The sequence below is a fragment of the Diabrotica undecimpunctata genome, chromosome 7, assembly GCF_040954645.1.
Source record: "Diabrotica undecimpunctata isolate CICGRU chromosome 7, icDiaUnde3, whole genome shotgun sequence".
In the NCBI taxonomy this organism is placed as follows: Eukaryota; Metazoa; Arthropoda; class Insecta; order Coleoptera; family Chrysomelidae; genus Diabrotica; species Diabrotica undecimpunctata.
Genome location: NC_092809.1, coordinates 9152275 through 9172018, shown reverse-complemented (window position 1 = coordinate 9172018; position 19744 = coordinate 9152275). Strand labels below are relative to the sequence as shown.

General features: G+C 32.9%; 1 protein-coding gene and 1 pseudogene across 8 annotated transcripts in view; one reads left to right on the top strand and one right to left on the bottom strand.

Annotated features, from left to right (window-relative positions):
• Positions 1-19744, bottom strand: part of LOC140444955 (uncharacterized) — a 607786-nt gene that overhangs the window by 551818 nt on the left and 36224 nt on the right. For 5 of the 8 annotated variants that reach the window (XM_072536671.1, XM_072536672.1, XM_072536675.1 and 2 more), the window contains exon 3: positions 48-140. The exons of 1 other annotated variant lie outside the window; for it this stretch is intronic. In XM_072536671.1, coding sequence (XP_072392772.1) covers positions 48-140 — 93 coding nt within the window. Of the gene's footprint in view, positions 1-47; positions 154-3589; positions 3810-19744 lie in introns of those variants that run through there. 2 more of the 8 variants (XM_072536680.1, XM_072536681.1) reach the window with 2 other exon arrangements.
• Positions 850-2412, top strand: LOC140446106 (uncharacterized; annotated as a pseudogene).

Here is a 19744-nt window from a genome sequence, read left to right as displayed (position 1 = left end):
CCATTTCACAACAAACATACAATAAACTACATTAAAGAATTAATTACCTTTACTATAAGCTGGAAATTCTCCATCGCTATGGCTGTGGGTTAACATGAGATGACGTGTAGGGAATTTTCTTTGAATTTTTCCTAGATCTTCTGGCACATAAATCTAAGTTAGAAATATTAGACACATCTTATTACAAATTTGTAAAATTTTTGGCGAAAAAGATTTTTAAATTATTAAATAAATTTATTAAAGATCGATCTACAATTTGTCCCAGATATTGTTTATAGTTTTGTTTTCATATTTTAAATGAGATATCTCTAAAAATTTTAAATTTTTCCTTAATATTTTCCAAAAAAAATATGGAGAAAGCAAATTATTTGCGTAATACAGTATACCCCCTCTATAACGAACACGGTTATTATGTTGTTTCGCTTATAACGAGGTACATTAGATGTCCCGTGAAATTTCTATTGAACTATAACCCTCTATAGCGAGGCAAATTTGGTTATAACGAGAGAAAATAAGATCGCAAAACGTGTTTTTTACGTTTTTGGTCCGGACGTGGCTATAAATAAATACCATTTTTAACTGCCGCCCGCAGTCTTCTTCAGTAAACTTCTTCTGTTTAATCTACTGACCGATAACTACGTAAAGAGGCTTAAACACATGACAAATGAAACAAATCTCACCAGAATTTCATTTCAAAGTTGTTTTTGTCGTAGATGTTTATCGTTTGTTTCCTGATTGTGCGTTGGCGTCTTAAAAGTTGTGTTGTAGAGTACATAATCACAGAGATTACACACTATGATTCCCAAAAGAAAGGATTTACTTTAGAAGAAAAAATTAACATCCTTAAAGATGTTGAGAACGGTAAGAATAAAGCAGAAGTTTGTTGTAAAAGAGGAATTTCAAGTTCCACTCTATGTACCATGCTCAAAAATAAACACGATTTTCGAAGCAGGAAAAACTAGGTGCCGCAACTAATAAAGAACTCGATACTGCAATGGTCAAATGGTTTACCGTAAACAGGGCTGCGAATGTTCCAATAAGTGGACCAATGCTTCAAGAAAAAGCAACACAGTTTTCGCAGTTGTATTCTGTCAAGAGTTAATAGATTTGTTTTGTATGTTGAACCGTGAAGAATACAACCATAATCAGAATGGATCGTATGTAGGATCTATAAAACATTAAAGAGATATGTTTATCTGCACCTCATCTTTTTTTGAAAAAGAAACGCAGAAGGTTAATTCCACGCTCGCACTTTGTTGTACATACTTTATATGGCTGGACCAAAAGAGTTTTTTATCAAGAATCATGCCCTAGATACTTCTGCTAAGCGAAAATTATATTCACCTATCTGGCATTTGCCTGTGACTCTTTGTCTACGTCTAGTGAAACATACAGTCGAAGATTTTTCTTGTGATATACTAAAGCCCATTGACAATTCAGACATATATTATATATTTTAAAGTAGACAACTTTAAAATAATATTGCCAATATGACTGAGTTGCGTTCCTGGGACTTTATTGTAATATATTCCTAACTTTATTGTAATAAAATCATTGCATGTAATTCGTCTTTAAACAGACAACCGCATGCAATGATGACAATAAAATTTTCCTGTTAGTGATTCCATAGCAAATTATAAGAAAAAAACCAGGAAAAACCTCATAATACTATCCCTGAATATTGGATATGAGGTGTATAGAAAACTAACAGACACCAACATATATCTAAATTACAAATCAAATCACAACATCAATATTAAATCATTGCAAGCGAAAACTAACAAATTCCAGCTTTTCTCCTACGAGAGCTTTCTGCTGATCATTAAACTCATCACTGTTAACAAGTTTTTCATTAAGTTAACATCTAGATGTACAAAATTTAGGTTTAAACCACTTAACGAAAGCATGATATTTGAAAGATTATCTTTTATTTGTAAAGAAGAGGAAGTTCCATGTGATGACGAGGCTTTAAATGTTCTTGTAGAAGCTAGTGGGGGAGATATGAGAAGAGCTATTACATGCCTGCAGAGTTGTGCTAAACTGAAGGGTACACAAGAAAAAATATATGTTGACAGCGTACTTGAAGTTACAAGAGTTGTACCCACTAAATGGCTTGATGAATTTTTATCTGTTTGCAAGAATTTGGTAGACTATAATAATGTAGAAAATTGTATACAAAAATTGATGTTGGAAGCTTATGCAGCATCACAAATTTTGGACTAACTTAATGAAAAACTTGTTAACAGTGATGAGTTTAATGATCAGCAGAAATCTCTCATAGGAGAAAAGCTGGGATCTGTTAGTTTTCGCTTGCAAGATGGTGGTTCTAAATATATTCAGTTACTTGATCTTGGAAATACAATTATTAAATACTTATACGATCAGGCTAAAATTACTTGTTCTAAAAATTAGAGGAGAAACCTTTGTAAACATCTGTTTTATTAAAAAATGAATATCCTTTATCGTTTATAAATAAGGAATTTTCAAGAATCGACTGAATGGGACAGAACAACCTAGAACGAGATCCTACACCATCCACAAGGATTAACACGAGGAAAATAATACCATGCATATAAGGATTATCAGAAAAACTTAAAACGATAGGAAATAAATTCAACATTTCAACAAAATTCTACATTGAGGTCTATTTTATCTAAAACTAAAACTAACAATGAACAAGAAAGAACAAATAACTGTATTTATAAAATACCTTGTGAATGCGATCATTTTTATTTAGGTCAAACATCAAGGCCATTAAATGTTGAATAAGTGAACATCAATTTTATGAACATGAACAAAAGGTTTAATGGAACGATTTAAGTATAGTCCTAAAATATGTAAATAGATGTTAAAAAGAGAAAAATCAAAGAAGCGGCTCTAATTATGCTAAATGAGACCAACTGCGTCACAAATTCCTAAGCAGAATGCAATAGAATCAGGTTACCCATATTTAAAAGAGAAAACCAATAAAAAGAACATACCACTAGAAGTCAATAACATATCGAGGATACATCATTTATGTTTTTAAAAAACAAACATATAAAATCAGAATTTGGTGTTTATTAAGAGTAAAGTAAATGTAAGACCAAATACTTTTTTCAGAATCTTGCATTTGATTCGTCTTTAAAAGACAACTATGATTTTTCTGACGGATATTCTCAAGTTAAAGTTGATTTTATGTAATCGAATGAATTATGTCATAATAAAGTCGTTATTAGAAGAATTTTTCATCAAGTAACAAAAAAACAAAATGTATTTAATTGATTGTTTTATATTTTGGGAACGATTTCCGAAGGTGGAAATTGAAACGAGAAAAATAAATTTAAATTGTGGCTTATTCCCAATACAAATAGTAATTGAAATAACATGCCACAAGATGCCAAAATAGCTTCAGAATAAAATGTATTGGATAAGCTAACAAAGATAGAATTTTAGCATCAAATGGAAAAAGCCACATGATAGTATAAAAATGTAAGTGGGATGAATGTTCCGTATCTCTGTTATGCACAAAATTAATTTTAGTCGTTGATACTATTCAATAAGTTTCTACTTTTCATGTACAATTTATAATTATTGAACCTCAGCTTACCCTACATCTATTCCTATCCATAAAAGAGCATTTAATTAAATATCAACTCGAAAAAGATACCAACAATACCAGGGACAAATCGAAATGATCCGAAACAAATGATTTCTGAAAACTGTCCCCCGATTTACGTCATACCGTTTGGAAATATCGAAATCGAGCGATCGGGGGCAAACCCCTTTTTCGAGAACAAAAGAGCGCGCCCGACGCCGAACGTCCAGCAGCCAGCCACCGTCGCGACGACGAAGCTGGGACGCACTCTGCTACGGGAGAGAGTGTGTGCCGATTTCATCTGCGAGATCGGCGTTGCCAAAACTATGGAGAACCCCTTTCTCAAACAATAACAATACGCATAATCTATAGGTAGAAGGTAGAAATGGATAATATGTAGGTCGTAGATGGAAGACAGGTTTGACGCCAGATCTTTACCAATGAAATGATTTTTTCTTAATATAAATGAAGAATTTAGAAAGAAGTGTGTGTTCAGTAAGCTCTGTATACAGTTTTGCTTTAATGCATCTTTAGTAGGTCATTACAGAATATTAATTAAAACATTCCAAAAACTCCAAGAACAACAGGTAACAATCTCAAGTATTTTTTGATACAAAATAAACGGTAACGCCAATTTTAGTCTGTATCTGTCGAAACATCTAATTAATATTTATTTTATCCAAGTCGATAAACGATATATTATGTGTTCCAATAGTTTTCTTTTGTTCTTTTCTATCACCTGTCTCATGATGTCTATTTTCTATCACCTGTCTTTTCGAAATCCAGCTTGTTCTTTGCCATAATGGTCCAAGTGTTGTTCTATTTTTTCTTTTATTACTGTGGAAACGATTCTTGCTATTGAAGGCATTACACTGATCCCTCAATAGTTATTTGGTGACCTTTTGTCACCTTTCTTGAAAATAAAGGACATGTATGTTATATTCTGGAACACTCATCTGGAATCTCCTCTCCTTCTTCGATTTTATTGAATAACTCTCTTATAAATGATATGATCTTTGCGATTCCATATTCCAGTAGTTCCATTTTTATGTTCCCTGGTCCTGGTGCTTTGCTGTTTTTGGTTATCTTTAGTGCTTTAGTTATATTATCCTCTGCGATTTCGACTTCCTCTGTTATTGTGGCCACAGGGTCTTAGAGATATACTCCGGTCTATTCTCGTGCAATTTTGTGCAATGTTTTGTCCACTTCTTTGATGTAATTATCATTACTTCTGATGTTTTTTATTTTTTTCCACGCTTTCATTGATCTGTTATACAATATCGTGTTGTCTACATCTCTGCACATTCTCTCCCAGTAGTCGTTCTTCTCGAGCCTTATTCTTTGCGACACTTTTTGTCTAAGAGTAACGTATTCTTCTCGTTCACAAGGAAACTAAGTTCCTGTAGCTGGATGTATACCATTTATCACAAAAAATTTTTGTTAAAATCCTTACAAAAGTATATAAAATTACAAAACCCAAACGGGCTATGTCATGAAGACAAAACGTTTTCGGAATCCATATTCCATCATCAGTGTCTAAGTGTACATGTTTTGAGCCACTAAATATCTGGGTAAAAACCCGTTAAAAGTTATATGTTACAATTTGGTTTACATTATTTAGTCTTATATATTAGGATGTTTAAATGTTGTAGGATGTTTCGGATGATTAGGATGTATAAAAATTTAAGTGCGTTCATTGCATATACTCCAAGAATTATTGTTGGTAGTCCAAATATGTTCACCCTAATTTCTATTATTCATTCATTTATTTGCTAGTAATCTTGCATCTCCATTTATTTTTTACTAATATTGTTACTCTTTTTGCTGCTCTTACATGTTTGCAAATTCGACTCCATATTTGTATATTTCCCTATAATTTCCTCTCCTTGGCCCTTTATTTTTTTCCATTTAAGATTATTATATCGTTGTCTAGTCTTCTGATTTCTGGGACTATTTCATTTTGTTTTCGTTGCGATTCCTTGTATATTCCACGTACCTATTCTCATTGTCCTTTTTGTTCGCCTAAGTCTTATATCCTTGTTTCCGTCCAAATCCCGAGGTTGTGTTAGATTGTTGTTTGCATAATGATTTTTCCGAGTGTCTGGTAGCAGTCCCGGCGCCTCAACCCCCTCTTTTTAGAAGGACCATTGTACCTGCTCGTTGATCAAAATCATTTCCATATTCAATCTAGGGTCGTTATCGGTAAATCCATCCAGGAACTAGAGATCCATACTGGGGGTAAATGATAGTTTAGATATGGACTGAGTGTAGGACAATGGTTTCCCCTGTATGGTGTTGGAAGATAAACCAAGGCTCGCGTAGTCAAGGGCGCATCCCTGAAGTAGATCTGTCACCTATCGGGATCATAGATGAGTATCAAAACGGATTCAAATTACTAATCTGTTCGCAAACATGTATTGTCTTATCTATCTATTGAGTCGTAAAAAAAAAATACGATTATTAAATCTTATACTTTTCTAAAAACATGTTTAAACCACACAAAGAAAGTTTTACTAGCCTGCGCCCTACAACATTTTTTTTCTTCGAATCACTAATCACCAAACGCAATGTAAACTATCTATATTAAATTGTACAGTAAACAATTGGGTTTTTGCTGTAAAGTTTTAACGATTTCGGCCAACAGCCTTATTGCCAATGTCCGACATATTGCTTAACGGCAGTCGAACGTAGACCAAAACGCGTTCTGGATTTCGTCATATTGCCAGAACGCCACGAGAACACTAACAAAATAAAAGAATTTTGTTTTGTTAAAAAATTGTTAAAAATTTATATATATATATATATATATATATATATATATATATATATATATATTCAGGGATTCTACAGTATTCACTGCCTTCCCTCGCTCAACCGTTTCCATCTCTCTCTGTTGTCCCCATTCTCCATCGTTTAGGCCTGTCTTACTCATGCGTCGTCTACTTCGTTCCTCCAGGATTTTCGGGGTCGTCCTCTTTTCCTCATTCCTATAGGGCTCCATTCGGTTATTCTCTTTATCCATCTGCTGTCGCTAGTTCTTCTTACATGTCCATACCACTTTAGTCTTTTTTGTTCTATATATGTTAGTATGTCTGTTTCTATTGATGTTCTTTGCTTTATTTCGTCATTACTTCTCCTATCCACTCTTGTTACTCTGCAGCTTCTTCGCAAGCATTCCATCTTTGTTGCTACTATCTTACTGCTGTTTTTCTGTTTATGATCCAATTTTCAGCCCCATATGTCATAATACTTCGCACTAATGTTTATAAATCTGTGTTTGTGTCTTCATATTTAGGTGTCTATCCCACCATTACCTTTGTGTAATTTCTTCCTTTGTTGTTGCCTTTTTCGTGATTATAAACCCCAAGTATTTGAATTTATCCTTTTCCTTTGATTGTTACGTTGTCATTAATCTGTAGATCTTCTATGTCTTCTTCACTTTTAGATAGGTAATTTGTTTTCGCGAGGTTAATATCTAGGCCAGCCTTGGTATATTCTTCTTGTAGTTTCTTTATCATGTACCTGAGGTCGTCTTGGTCTTGTGCAATCACTACTTGATCGTCTGCAAAGCTTAATGTATATAGGTATTCGTTCCGTATCGGTACTTCCTTGCCTTCGCATTTTCTTTTCCATGTAGTCAAGGCTTTCTCTAAGTATATTTTGAATAGGGTTGGAGATGTGAAACAACCCTGCAGGAGCCCTTTTGTTGTGGTGAAGTCTCCTATGATTCTTGTTCCCGTTTTAAAGGACACTTTATTTTCTTTATACAAAGCTTTTGTAGCTTCTAAAAATTTTTAAAACGTTAATTTGTTCTTAAAGGAAACAGGATTTTAAAACGGGTGCTGAAGACACTATAAATCGATCATGCGATGGGTATTTTTATGTGACCTACTTTTTTGTGACAACAACATAGACGTTGCACGATAATGCGTAAAATATAGAAGATGTTGCACGATACCTGTAAACTTAACTTCTTCTCTACGGAATAGGACTGATCATAGATGGAAGTTTCTGAGCTTAAAGACAACTTAAAATGGAAATTAAACCCTGGTGAATCTTTTAAACCTATGATTATGAAGTTATGTTTAATTTTATCTTCCTACGTGAAATCAGCTTTTGTGTATATGATTGGTCTTTAAAAAAAACACCCATCCTGTAACGAAAATATTTTGCCTACCATAGGGTAAGATTTTGGGGTAGAAGATTGGGAATAGAAATTCTTGGGGCGAAGATAGGGTAAGCAAAATAAACGCTACTTGTGCGAACGGGCACTCAGGGGTTAGTTGGAGAGCTGGGGTCGTGGATAAGTAAAAGACAGGGTGTCGGATTGGGGTAACTACCAGAAAAATGAAATAAAGGGATACAAAATACAAAAATACAAAAAAAAACTTACATGTGTCATCTGTTTACAATTTCCAGGAGTTGGAGATACAACAAAAACTTACAAAATTTACATGTAAGTTAACCTTTCTTTTAAAGAAAACAAAACAAATCAAAAATGCTAAAACGGGCTGTCATAAATTAACATTAAATTTAAAACAAAACTGAATAAATAAATTGACAGCTAAAGTCAAACCATAAAATTTACTACTTTAAATATTACAAATTCTTTTTTGTATGAAAGCAATTATTACCTTTTTTAAAAATGTCTGCTTTACTTTAAATTTACACAAAAAAAATGTTACCTGGATTTCACTATTTCGCACATAACTCTGAACTTGTTACATCTCTGGACTGAAACTGCAAGAACGAAACTCTGGAACAAAGGGAAACCATTTCCATAATCTGGAACGAAAATCTGACGTGGATGGAGTTGAATCCTGGACACGAACACACGAACAAAAGGCACTGGATCTCACACTGCAAATTGGATCGACCATTTGAGGCCGAAGCCGGCACTGAGCACAAAACTTATGAACTGCCTCTTAAACAACCGGAACAGGTAGAATTAGACGATTAACTGCTACTAAAATTGATTTCCATAACGTAAGACGAAGATTTCCCTGAACAGGGACAAAAACAGAAAACTACAAATTCAACGTGAATTTGGACATGACGCTGGACCACTGAAGATCACCCGCTGCGGCTCCAACGAAAGTGACGAAATTATCTTTAAAAATTGCTCGGATAAGTTAGAACAAACAAAGCACTTAGGGTATAAACTAAACACAACGGAAATTAAGACGTAAAGTAATTTGAAAACGCAATATCGGGCGGTTTGAACAAAGGAATATCCAGAATTTGCGCCTGTGATATAAATAAACAATAAAAAGATTTATTGTCGACGGCGGCGACCTAAAAAGAACCAAAGATTATAATGGTTTTAAATTGAAGGATATGAACTAAGAAACATTGAAAAAATTCTTCGTTATTATAATGCATATATAAGGGGATTTCAATTAACACATATACGAGAGGATTCCAATAAATTTCAAATGCTACAATCCACGAATTACACAAACGTCTCTAATACAAATCATGAGGAAAACTAGGAAAAACTCTTGATACACACCCGGTCAATTTCATAATCCATCCTGTATTGTATAATAAATATTATATTGTAATATATTTTGATTGTTAATGTGCATAAATAAAAAAACTGTATATACCAAAAAACCATACTAATATTCTAATATAATAAAAAAACATTTGCACTAGAGACAATTCCTCGATGTTTAAAAAAAATTATTCAACTTGAGTTTCTTTGAAAATATTCACATAAATATCTCTAACCACATCGTTCGTCATCGTCAACAAATTTTTCTCGATGATCATTTATTAAATCCTCATACTCCCAATAAACTGTCGAGGAGCAAATTGAATTTGAAGCGGTGACATAAAATCAAGATTTTTATTTGCGGAAAAAGGGCAAATCATTCGATTTTCAATTTTCATTGTTTGTCGTATTTTTACGTAGGTCGTTTCATTTGTTCGCCAATGACTTTAGGAGAAGAGAAAGAAAACGAGAAAATGTGGGCCGCGCAACATTATGAGTACATGTTGCCAAGTTGATTAATTTTCATTTCACGATTTTTCTCTGAAGAAAGGTTTTTGCAAATTGGCCATGATGATACACAACTTAATAGAATAATACCAATAATTGCTCGTCAAAAATTAGAAAGAGATTGTTAGAAACTGTTTAAACAAAATTCCAATTTAAAATGGCAAACAATTTTTTATATTCCAGTCGTCATAGAGGCTGAACCTCTAAAAATCATACGAACAAGCTGAATTTTACTGAAAATTTCAATGATCAGAATCAAATTTAGGTTTTGAGTTTTGGCAACAAATGTAAGGCATTTAAAATATGCCTAAAAAGGCTAAATTTAAACTTTCGCATTTCAACCGATCTGACTCATTCTGAATCTAAATTCTTTTCAATTACACAAGCACGTTTTTCGAAACTACTCATCTTTAGCTAAACTCCAATTTCACTATTTGGGAGAGTGAGTCATCGTTTGAAGGCGTAGAAGTGGGGAAAGACGTATGAAAATCCAGTGGCGTACACTCACTTTTATTTCAACGTTAATTATATTATATTGTTTAAATATTATTGTTCAAAATAATATTTAATTATATATACAATAATATATTTATCTGCAGGTTTTTACTGACGTTTCCATCTCTATATCCAAAAGACCGTTTTCAAAGATATAAATTATAGTTATATTTATTTTATTTGTTTATTATTATATATTTATATATTCTTATATTATTTTCTTTTTTTTTCTTAACTTTAAAAACAGTCTCTGTGCTAGAGATCGAAACGTCAGTAAAATAAACATGTATGTAGATGTATTGTGGCTTATTTCCAACATTCTCCCTAAAAATACGGAATGCCACAAGTAAAAAGCCACAGAAAAATAAATATTGCTATCATTTGTATATTTGAAAACGATCTCTTTATATAGAGATCGAAACGTCAGTAAATTAAACATTTCAATTAAATATATTGTTACTTATTCCCAACATTATTTCTAAATATACAGAACGGCAAGCAAAAAGCCATAGAAAAATAAATATTACTATCACTTGTATATTTGAAAACGATGTCTTTATATAGAGATCGAAAAATCAGTAAATTAAACCTATAAATAAATATTTTGTGGCTTATTCCATACAGTCTCCTAAAATACAGAATGCCACAAACAAAAAGCTATAAAAAACAAGTAATTTTGCAGAAAGCTTACTGATGCCACCAAGCTGTCGCGGAAGTTAAGCTAAAACGTCTTTTGACGTGACCCGTCCTTAAAGAGTTACACAATGAAATTTTTTTAAAACAAATTTTAAGACAGTTTCCACACCACCCAAGAGGTATGTCTTGTGGCGCGTCATTTTTTTTAAATTTGTGTTCGCCAAGAGCCATATTGTCCCATTATATAAAATAAACAAAACACTTAAACAGTATAAAACAAAACAAAATAAAATCCTATAAAATAAAATAAAATTCTATAAAAACAAAATAAAAATATTTTGGATGTAACAAAACATTGTACTATTCTATTTAAACACAAACACTATACACACATACTATGTTCTTCTCGTTTTTTTTTGTTTTTGGTTTTTTTATGCTGATGCCTACTAAACTATTAGAAAATATTATTCGCTGTCTAAATCTGAAGATGCAGTGTTGCTATCGCTGTCATTATCTTCACCTGGTGTAATTATAATTGGCTCTAGTAAAACTTTGACATGAGTGTCAAGTTCCCACATACGATATTCTTCTTTAATTATGTGGCCTATACATTTAGCCCATTTCTCTGGAGTTACATGGAGGATTGCTTGAATCAAAAGTTCCTTAACTTCGTTTAATTTGAACGTTTTGTTATTGCGTGCTACTTTTCCTTTCACCTGTACCCAGATAAGTTCAATGGGATTAAGTTCGCAATGATAAGGTGGTAGACGTAGAACTTTGACACCATAATCTTTTGCAGTTTCATCCACAACATATTTAAGATATTCACTTTTCCTTAACCGTGCAATGTCAAGTAGTTGAATTTTGAGCATTGATTCTTCGTATGCAATCCCCTTTTCTGTAAGCCATTCTTGAATTCTCCCTTTCGCCATGCCGTCGTCGGTAATTGTTCTAGTCTGCGGCTATGATATGGCGCATTGTCCATAACAACCACAGACCCAGATTCCAATTTTGGTAAGAATCTCTTAAACCAGCGCTCAAATACTTCGGAAGTCATTTCTTTATGATAATCACCTGTTTTTTTTTCGACTCAAATTGAAGCAAACCATCATCAAAGAACCCTGTCCTTCCTATATGGGTGATGATTAAACGCCGTCCCTTTCCTGATGGAGCTTTTAATCCTGTAGACCAGCCTTCTATAAATGCTTCGCGTTTACTTTTGACATTTAAATCTTGCCAAACTTTTCCAACTGTATGACCTTCGTTAATCCAGGTTTCATCCAAATAATATATTTTGCATCCAGTGCTGCGAATTTTTCGTATTTCTTCTAAATATTTTCTTCTCCACAGAATAATTTCATTTTTTTCTAATAGCATACTTTTTCTGTTGCGTTTTACATATCGAAAGTTCATTTCGCGCATGGTTCTGATTAAGATCCTATGAGATATCTTGGGTAAAGAGTCATCGTTTTTGAGCTCTTGAGAAATTTTTTTCAGTGTTGGAATTTCACTCCGAAAATAAAATGAATGAATTTTTCGACGTATAATATTCCTTGTCTCGTCATCGAAAACAATGCTTTTCCTACCTCTAGTTTTAGCTTTTTCTTGCTTTTTATTTTCCGATGTATTTTTAAGTACACCATAAATACAGCTAACGGATACTTTTGTTAAACTGCTACAAATGTCGACCGCTTGGCTAACATTTAATGCCATTTTTCTGCCGACAATTCCTTCATAAACGTTTCGTATCATTACCTTCTCTTCGGGCGTTAACATTTTCCGTCTCTTTTACGGCTTTTCATTTTTGGAATCAACATCAGAATTTTGCTGTCTTCTCTTGGAACAACTCGGTTTTTCGTCCATTGTATTTCAATAATCTGTGTATATACTATATATACAATAATTTCAACAATTCTGTATAAGAATATAACTAAAAATTTACTATAAAACGACAAACTATAACACTCTTATTATCAATAACACGTTTTATCAATACTACAATACAGTATTGTTAAAACAGTATTGACAACAATAAGTTTACAAACTTATCACATAAAATATACTCACAAAATACACTACCCATAGAAACGCCCATGTAAAAGAACCTTCGGCGAAAAAATAATAAAAACTAGTTTTATGGCATGTCTGGGTCCGAATTGTAAAACGGAATTTCCTCGCTAATTCCAACATTGCCAAACGATTGAAAAATAATGTTTTAAAATATCGATTTTTATTTTATAAATTTAAATATGTAACGAAACGGAACATATAAATAATATATTTATTTATTTCATTACAATTTTGTGCTTAATTTTTACTATTGAAAAAATCATGTTTTTTTGTATTTTTATGACGGTAATAATCGCTGCGTGGAAGAATACAGGTTTTGTATGACCATAATTACTACTTGTGAACAAGAATTGGCTACACTGTACGACAACTTCTGGTCAAGTCTACTACAGAGAAGCACAAAATAAATATACTACTTTATATATTTTGTAATTTCTTATAAGGAAACGCAAATTGCAATCGAGAAAACAGGCTGTTTTCGAGGGCCGCTGTGTACATTTAAATTTTAGGATATTCGGCGTTTAAACTATGAAATCACTCTTCTGAATTGAGGGTTTCTACTATACAAATTTCACCCAATGCCGTCTTCGGCGCCAGATTCTTCCACGGAACTATTTTTTCTTAATCTGTTAAATTTGTTAGACGACCTGCCCAATATAAGCAGAAAGATTCTATACGCTGACTTGAATATTAATTACGCTGTTGCTTGTGCTACCCAATTATATTTGGTCAATATATTCGAATCGTATGGTTTCACAATGCACGTTAATTCTCCTACAAAAATTACTAAAACAACATCTACCATAATTGATTATATTGTCTCAGATTTCTCCCCCCTTGATGTACGCTCTACAATTATTATTAATGCAGGAAGCTCTAAAAATTTTGCAAGAGAAACTTGGTCCATAATAAACGGTCTTCGAAATAAAACTAACACAGCTCAAATATTTTCTCTTCCAAACCCTGAAAATCTAAATGAATACTTGTGAGTACTTGTGTGTACCATTTCCTATCTCCTCAATTCAAACAAGGTCTCGAATTCAGTCTTTATAAGACCAGTTGATAAATCTGAACTGCTCCAAACTATCAGTAGTATCAAAAGCAAATCTTCCGGTAGTACTAATGGACTATCCATAAAAATTTTCTTGAATTTCCCTAAATAATGTGTTGGAAGTCCTGTTCTCACTAATTAACGATTTCTTTGAAAAAGGTATATTTCCAGAGTGCCTCAAGACAGCCATTATTATTCCTCTTCATAGGAGTGGTGAAAAATCTAATGTCTGCAACAACAGACCTATTGCCTTACTACCGGTCCTATCCAAAATTATTGAGAGACTTATAAAAGCCCGACTTATGTCCTTTCTCGTTGAAAACATTTTATCGCAAAGTCAGTTCGGCTTTTTATCTAATAAATGTATGAAGTATATCAAGCAGTAAACAATAATCTTTATACTGCCACTGTTTTTTGTGACTATGCCAAAGCTTTTGATTGTGTAAATCACGACATTTTGATAAAAAAACTAAATTTCTACGGAATTCGAGGTATTTATTTGAATTGGTTCCAATCTTACTTGAGGAATAGGAAACAACTAGTTAGAGCAAATGATACTGACTCTAGTCACAAAAACATTGTATGTGGAGTATCACAAGGTTCAGTACTGGGTCCTCTACTTTTCCTTATCTTTATAAATGACATCACTAACTTAAAATTTTTTTCTACAGAGTGCAGATTCTTGGTAAATCGATTTTTTCTGTCTTTCCCCTTACGAGGGGGCGTTTTAGGGGAACGCTCTAAAGGGTAGGATTAGTTAACGTGTTACAGTAGGCGCCAGTTACGAAGGTCCAGCGCAAATCCTTATTTTCGTACCGATTCGATCCTAGCGCCTTGTTTACATATTTTCCCACGCTGTCAGTAGCGCAACGATAACTACTTGGTGTCGTTAATTATATAAAAAGCATAATCACGCTACTGTCCACCTCTTCGGATACAATCGGCACACGCCACATGCGGGAGGTTGGATCTTTCTATGTGGCGCTTACAGTAGTATCTTTTTGAAGTCCAAACATGTGTCACAATTCGTAGAAGGATAAATCTAGAAAAGAATCTAGAGACGAATTAGAGGTGGGCTACTCCAGAATGTTCTAGTACATAATTATTATATATATATATATATATATATATATATATAAACAGTTTATATAAGCATATTAAGTTTAGTTGATAAGATATTTTCGTGCTGTAAACTTATAAATAAATATACTTATATAAAACCACTCGTTTTATTTAAATACGCTACAATATATAGACGAAATTAAAGGTTAAAATACGTTTATTGACGTTTCAATTTCCACGTTCGGAAATCGTTCTCAAAATACAAACATTAGTAAATTAAACAAATTTTGTTTTTTGTTACTTAGTGAAAAATTCTTCTAATAATTTAATTTTATCTGACTCATTTTATCAAGTTAAAGTTGATTTCATGTAATCGAATGAACTATCTTATAAGTAAAGTCGTCCCAGGAACGCAACTCAACAATATCATTTTAAAGTCGTCTACTTTAAAATGTATAATGTATGTCTGAATTGTCAATATAGATGAGTCAGATAAAATTAAATTATTAGAAGAATTTTTCACTAAGTAACAAAAAACAAAATTTGTTTAATTTACTTGTAGCATTTGAAATTTATTGGAATCCCCTCGTATATTTGTTAATTGAAATCCCCTTATATATGCATTATAATAACGAAAAATTTTTTCAATGTTTCTTAGTTCGTATCCTTTAAAAACTTAAAAAATTTAAAACCCAAATAATCTTTCGTTCTTTTTAGGTCGCCGCCGTTGATAATAAATCATTTTATTATTTGTTTATGTCACAGGCGCAAATTTCTTCGATATTTCTTTGTTCAAACCGCCCGATATTGCGTTTTCAAATTAAGAATTTACGTCTTAATTTCCGTTGTGTCTTGTTTATGTGTCTTAAACCCAAAGTGTTTTGTTTATTCCAACTTATGCGATCAAATTTTTAAGATAACTTCGCCACTTTCGTTGGAGCCGCGGTGGAGAGCGGTGGTCTTCAGCGTTATGTCCAAATTTTACGTCAAATTTGAAAGGTTCCTCGTTGTTCGTTTTTTTTTATGAAAAATATGTAAAATATAGTAGCAGTTTAATGGTTCAGTTACAGTTTTAAGTGAGTTTTGAAATGTTGCCATTGTATCTAGTTGTATCTTTTCCTGTTTTTAAGAAGCCAAGTCCAGTTTAGTTTCCAAGGTTTGTGTTCCAGTGACCCATTTTCCTTTTTGTTCGTGTGTCAGAGATTCCCAGCCATTGTTGAGTTTTTAAGAAGTCCAGTTTACAGCGCAAGTGTAATTTTTGTGAAATCCAGGTAACTTTCAAATTTTAAAGTAAAGACAGACATTTTTTTAAGAATAAGAATTTGCTTTCATAACAAAAAAGATTTTTGTAATAATTAATAAATTGTAAAATTTTAGTGTTTGACTTTAGCTGTCAATTTAATTGTTCAGTTTTTTTTTTATTTAATGTTAACTCACGACAGCTCGTTTTATTATTTTTGATTTTAGTTTGTTTTATTTTTAAAAAAAGGTTAATCTCTGTGCGGTAAATTTTGTAAGTTTATAATAGTATCTCCAGCTCCTGGAATTTGTAAACAGATGAAACATGTAAGTCTTTTTTGTATTTTGCGACTATTGTTGTATTATTTTTTACTGTCTATTTTGTAACTGTTTGTGGTGACACAAAAATAAATGTTAAATTTTGTTTCTTAACATTTTGTTTATTCTTTTTTAACTAACCCTTTTTTTTAAGTTTCCATTTCAAAAAGATATGTTTTTTACATATGTTTAATAATTATATCTCAAGTTACAACTAGTTGTTGTAATAGTTATAATTAGGCACCTTGAAGTGGCGCTCTTTATAAATTACTAGAGGTGTTTCCTGTTTCTTTTTATTTTGTCCCAAGAGATTCATGACGGTTTGTTTCATATTTTTGTAGTTGCCCCAATCCAACCCCCTTGTCTTTAACTTATCCACGACCCCAGCTCTCCTACCAAAACCTGAGTGCCGTTCGCATATGTTTCGATTATTTTGCTTGCCCTTCGCCACCCCCAGTAGTTTCTTCCCACAATTTTCTACCCCATATAATAATACCCTATGGTAGGCAAAATATTATCGTTACATACTAATGATTGTATTTTGAGAACGATTTCCGAAGTGATAATTGAAACGTCAATAAACGTATTTTAACCTTTAATTGTGGCTTATTCCCATTTAAATAGTAATTAATTTAAAATGCCACAAGAAAATAGCTTCAGAACAATAATATATAGACGGTTTACACTTCAAATAAATTCCCGAGTGTCTCACCATTCTCCTATACGTGTTTCAAAGTACATATCATCAGGGACACTTGTGAAAAGACTGAACTGCAACGAAACGTACCGGCTAGTTGCCAATAATAGTAAAATATTATAACAAAGTATACAATTAGCAACCTCCAACAAGAAAAATGAAGTGAGTGTCGATGGCGATTAAAGTAAGCTTTAAACCCAAGCTACTCCAACACGTCTACAGAGAAGATTTACTTTAACTTATTTTCTACCACTCACCCTTATCGTGTTACAATCTAAGAGCCAGACAAGTTTAGCAAATAAATTATAAAGGGACAGAGTTACAAAAAATTACCGAAAAGATAAAGATTGTATAATTAGAAATGATAAATGCGTTAGAAATTACATCTCAGTCTTTAGAAGTTCATAATTGAAAATAAATTACTTGTTTGGTGTAAGGGTAAAATCTCGGAGAGAAGATTAGCGTGCATATCTTTCAGCATTTTACGTTTTCTGACACAAAAACAGAGGAAAGAAATTCATTACGGAGAAAATAGGGAGAACCGTCTGGTGTTCACAGCGATGGAGATATTAAAATAAAGGGATAGAATGTGGATAAGAAGTTGTTTATCATAACCCCCTTATATACATTTTTTGTTGTAAGCTTTGATAATAAGGAATTATTCTGAAAATATTACTACAGTCGTGTTATGAATTTATAAAAACTTGCTTGTTTTTATAAAAACATGCATATTGGTAAGAAAGTAGGAAAAGGAGTGAACAAGAATAGTCTAGTAATGCAAAAACAACAATAGAGGGTCAACAATAAATCATAAAATAAATTCTCAAGAAGTTTAATACGGATTCACAACTTTACTTCACTCGACTCAATTTCGCAAAAAGATCAGGTAAATGTGGCTATTATCGCAAAGCCCTGACCGAATGTAACAAGTTACTGGAGAAGGCAAAAAGAGAATTGTGGTACTAAGATAATGCGAGGAAATAAAAGAAACTGCTGAAAGGCTTTATATAGTTCTCTCTAAGAACCTGTAGATAAGTGTACATTTATTCCAAAAGGCGCCAAGTAAATATACCCGGAATGGTAAAGAAAACATGAAAAAACTTTTTAGGGTGCTCTTCCCCAAGTCTGAAACTAAACTGATACCATAACTTACGGTTACAGGGACAATTGGCGTATGGCAAAAGAAATGGTACAACAGAACAAAGCCAAATGGGTAATAAACTCATTTGAAACATATAAATCACTGGAACCGGATAATATCTATCCAATACAGGAACTGGTAAGGAAATTACTTTCTGTACATAAAATTATGTATGATATTACCAGCTAGCTTAGGACTTTAGTAAATAAAAAAATATGTAGGCTGATAAGAGTAACATTTATACCTAAACCTGGAAAAATCTAAGTCGCTGAGACCGATAAGTCTGATATCAAAAAGATCTAAAAAAAGCAACAGTCTTATCTCCTCTTTTGTGGAATCTGGTATGGATGGCTTAATAGTTAGACTCAGCAACGACAGGAATCATGTCTTAGGCTATACGGACGACCTATTAATATTACTCCTTGATAAATTTAAGGCAGATAAAGAATGCCACAGGCTCTAACTGTAATCATAGAATGGACTTCAAATGTAACCTTCACTTCCCGAAGTACAAAATAATGAAATTTACTAGAAGGAAATTAGAGGGATTAGCTACTCTAACATAAATGGTACACATTTAAATCTGCTGATTGAAGTAAAGTACCGTGAATTAAAGGTTTTGTTAAGTCTTGTAAATTGCAACTTTAGCCCAGGTCTAGCTTTGTTACCTCTGTTTTTTCTTAGGTAATAATACCCCATTTCCCGTGGTCCAGTTAGGTCTGGGGTTAGTCACCCTGAATGACCGTTTGTAAATGACTTGATTTGCACTTCGCGTGTGCCGCTGGTGAATTACACAATACATAAATATATGAACGCAAATAAGTATTATGTCCGATCGCTCTGAATGCTGTATCACCGATCTCGTCTCCTATTTGAGTGTTGTCGTCTTCGGGTGCTTTTAGGGACTCTTCCTGGCTTCACATATGGCATAATATTTGCATACGCTGCTATGTTGCCGGATAGGAAAAAAAATGAAATAAACTTAAAATAGATAGTGGCGTGAACACCCTTTGGGTGTGAAAAGTTTTTTTTCCCTTCCCTATCCTTGATTGTTCAATTAGGTTCGGTAGGGTACGTTTAGTTAGCCGTTAATTTTAAGAAATGTGGCTGACTAGAGGCTAATTTGAAATACGCAGTTTAAAACTAGACATGTTAGATATGGCGGCAAAACAAACAATAACAAATACATCAGTGATATGGTGGCCAAAGGTGCAGCAAAAATGTGCTATCTTAAAATTAAGGAGCTCAGTGAAGACACTAAAAAACATATAGAATCTCCGATCCCCACTAGCCCTCTACAAGCCGGTACAGAGTTTCAGAATTCTGAAATGGATATCATGAATAAATGAAAAATAAACAATTAATTTGTTGTTTAACAACTTACATGACAGGGATATATAAAACCTAACAGTTTTAACATGCTGCAAAAGACTGAATCTAATGAAAACCTCGGC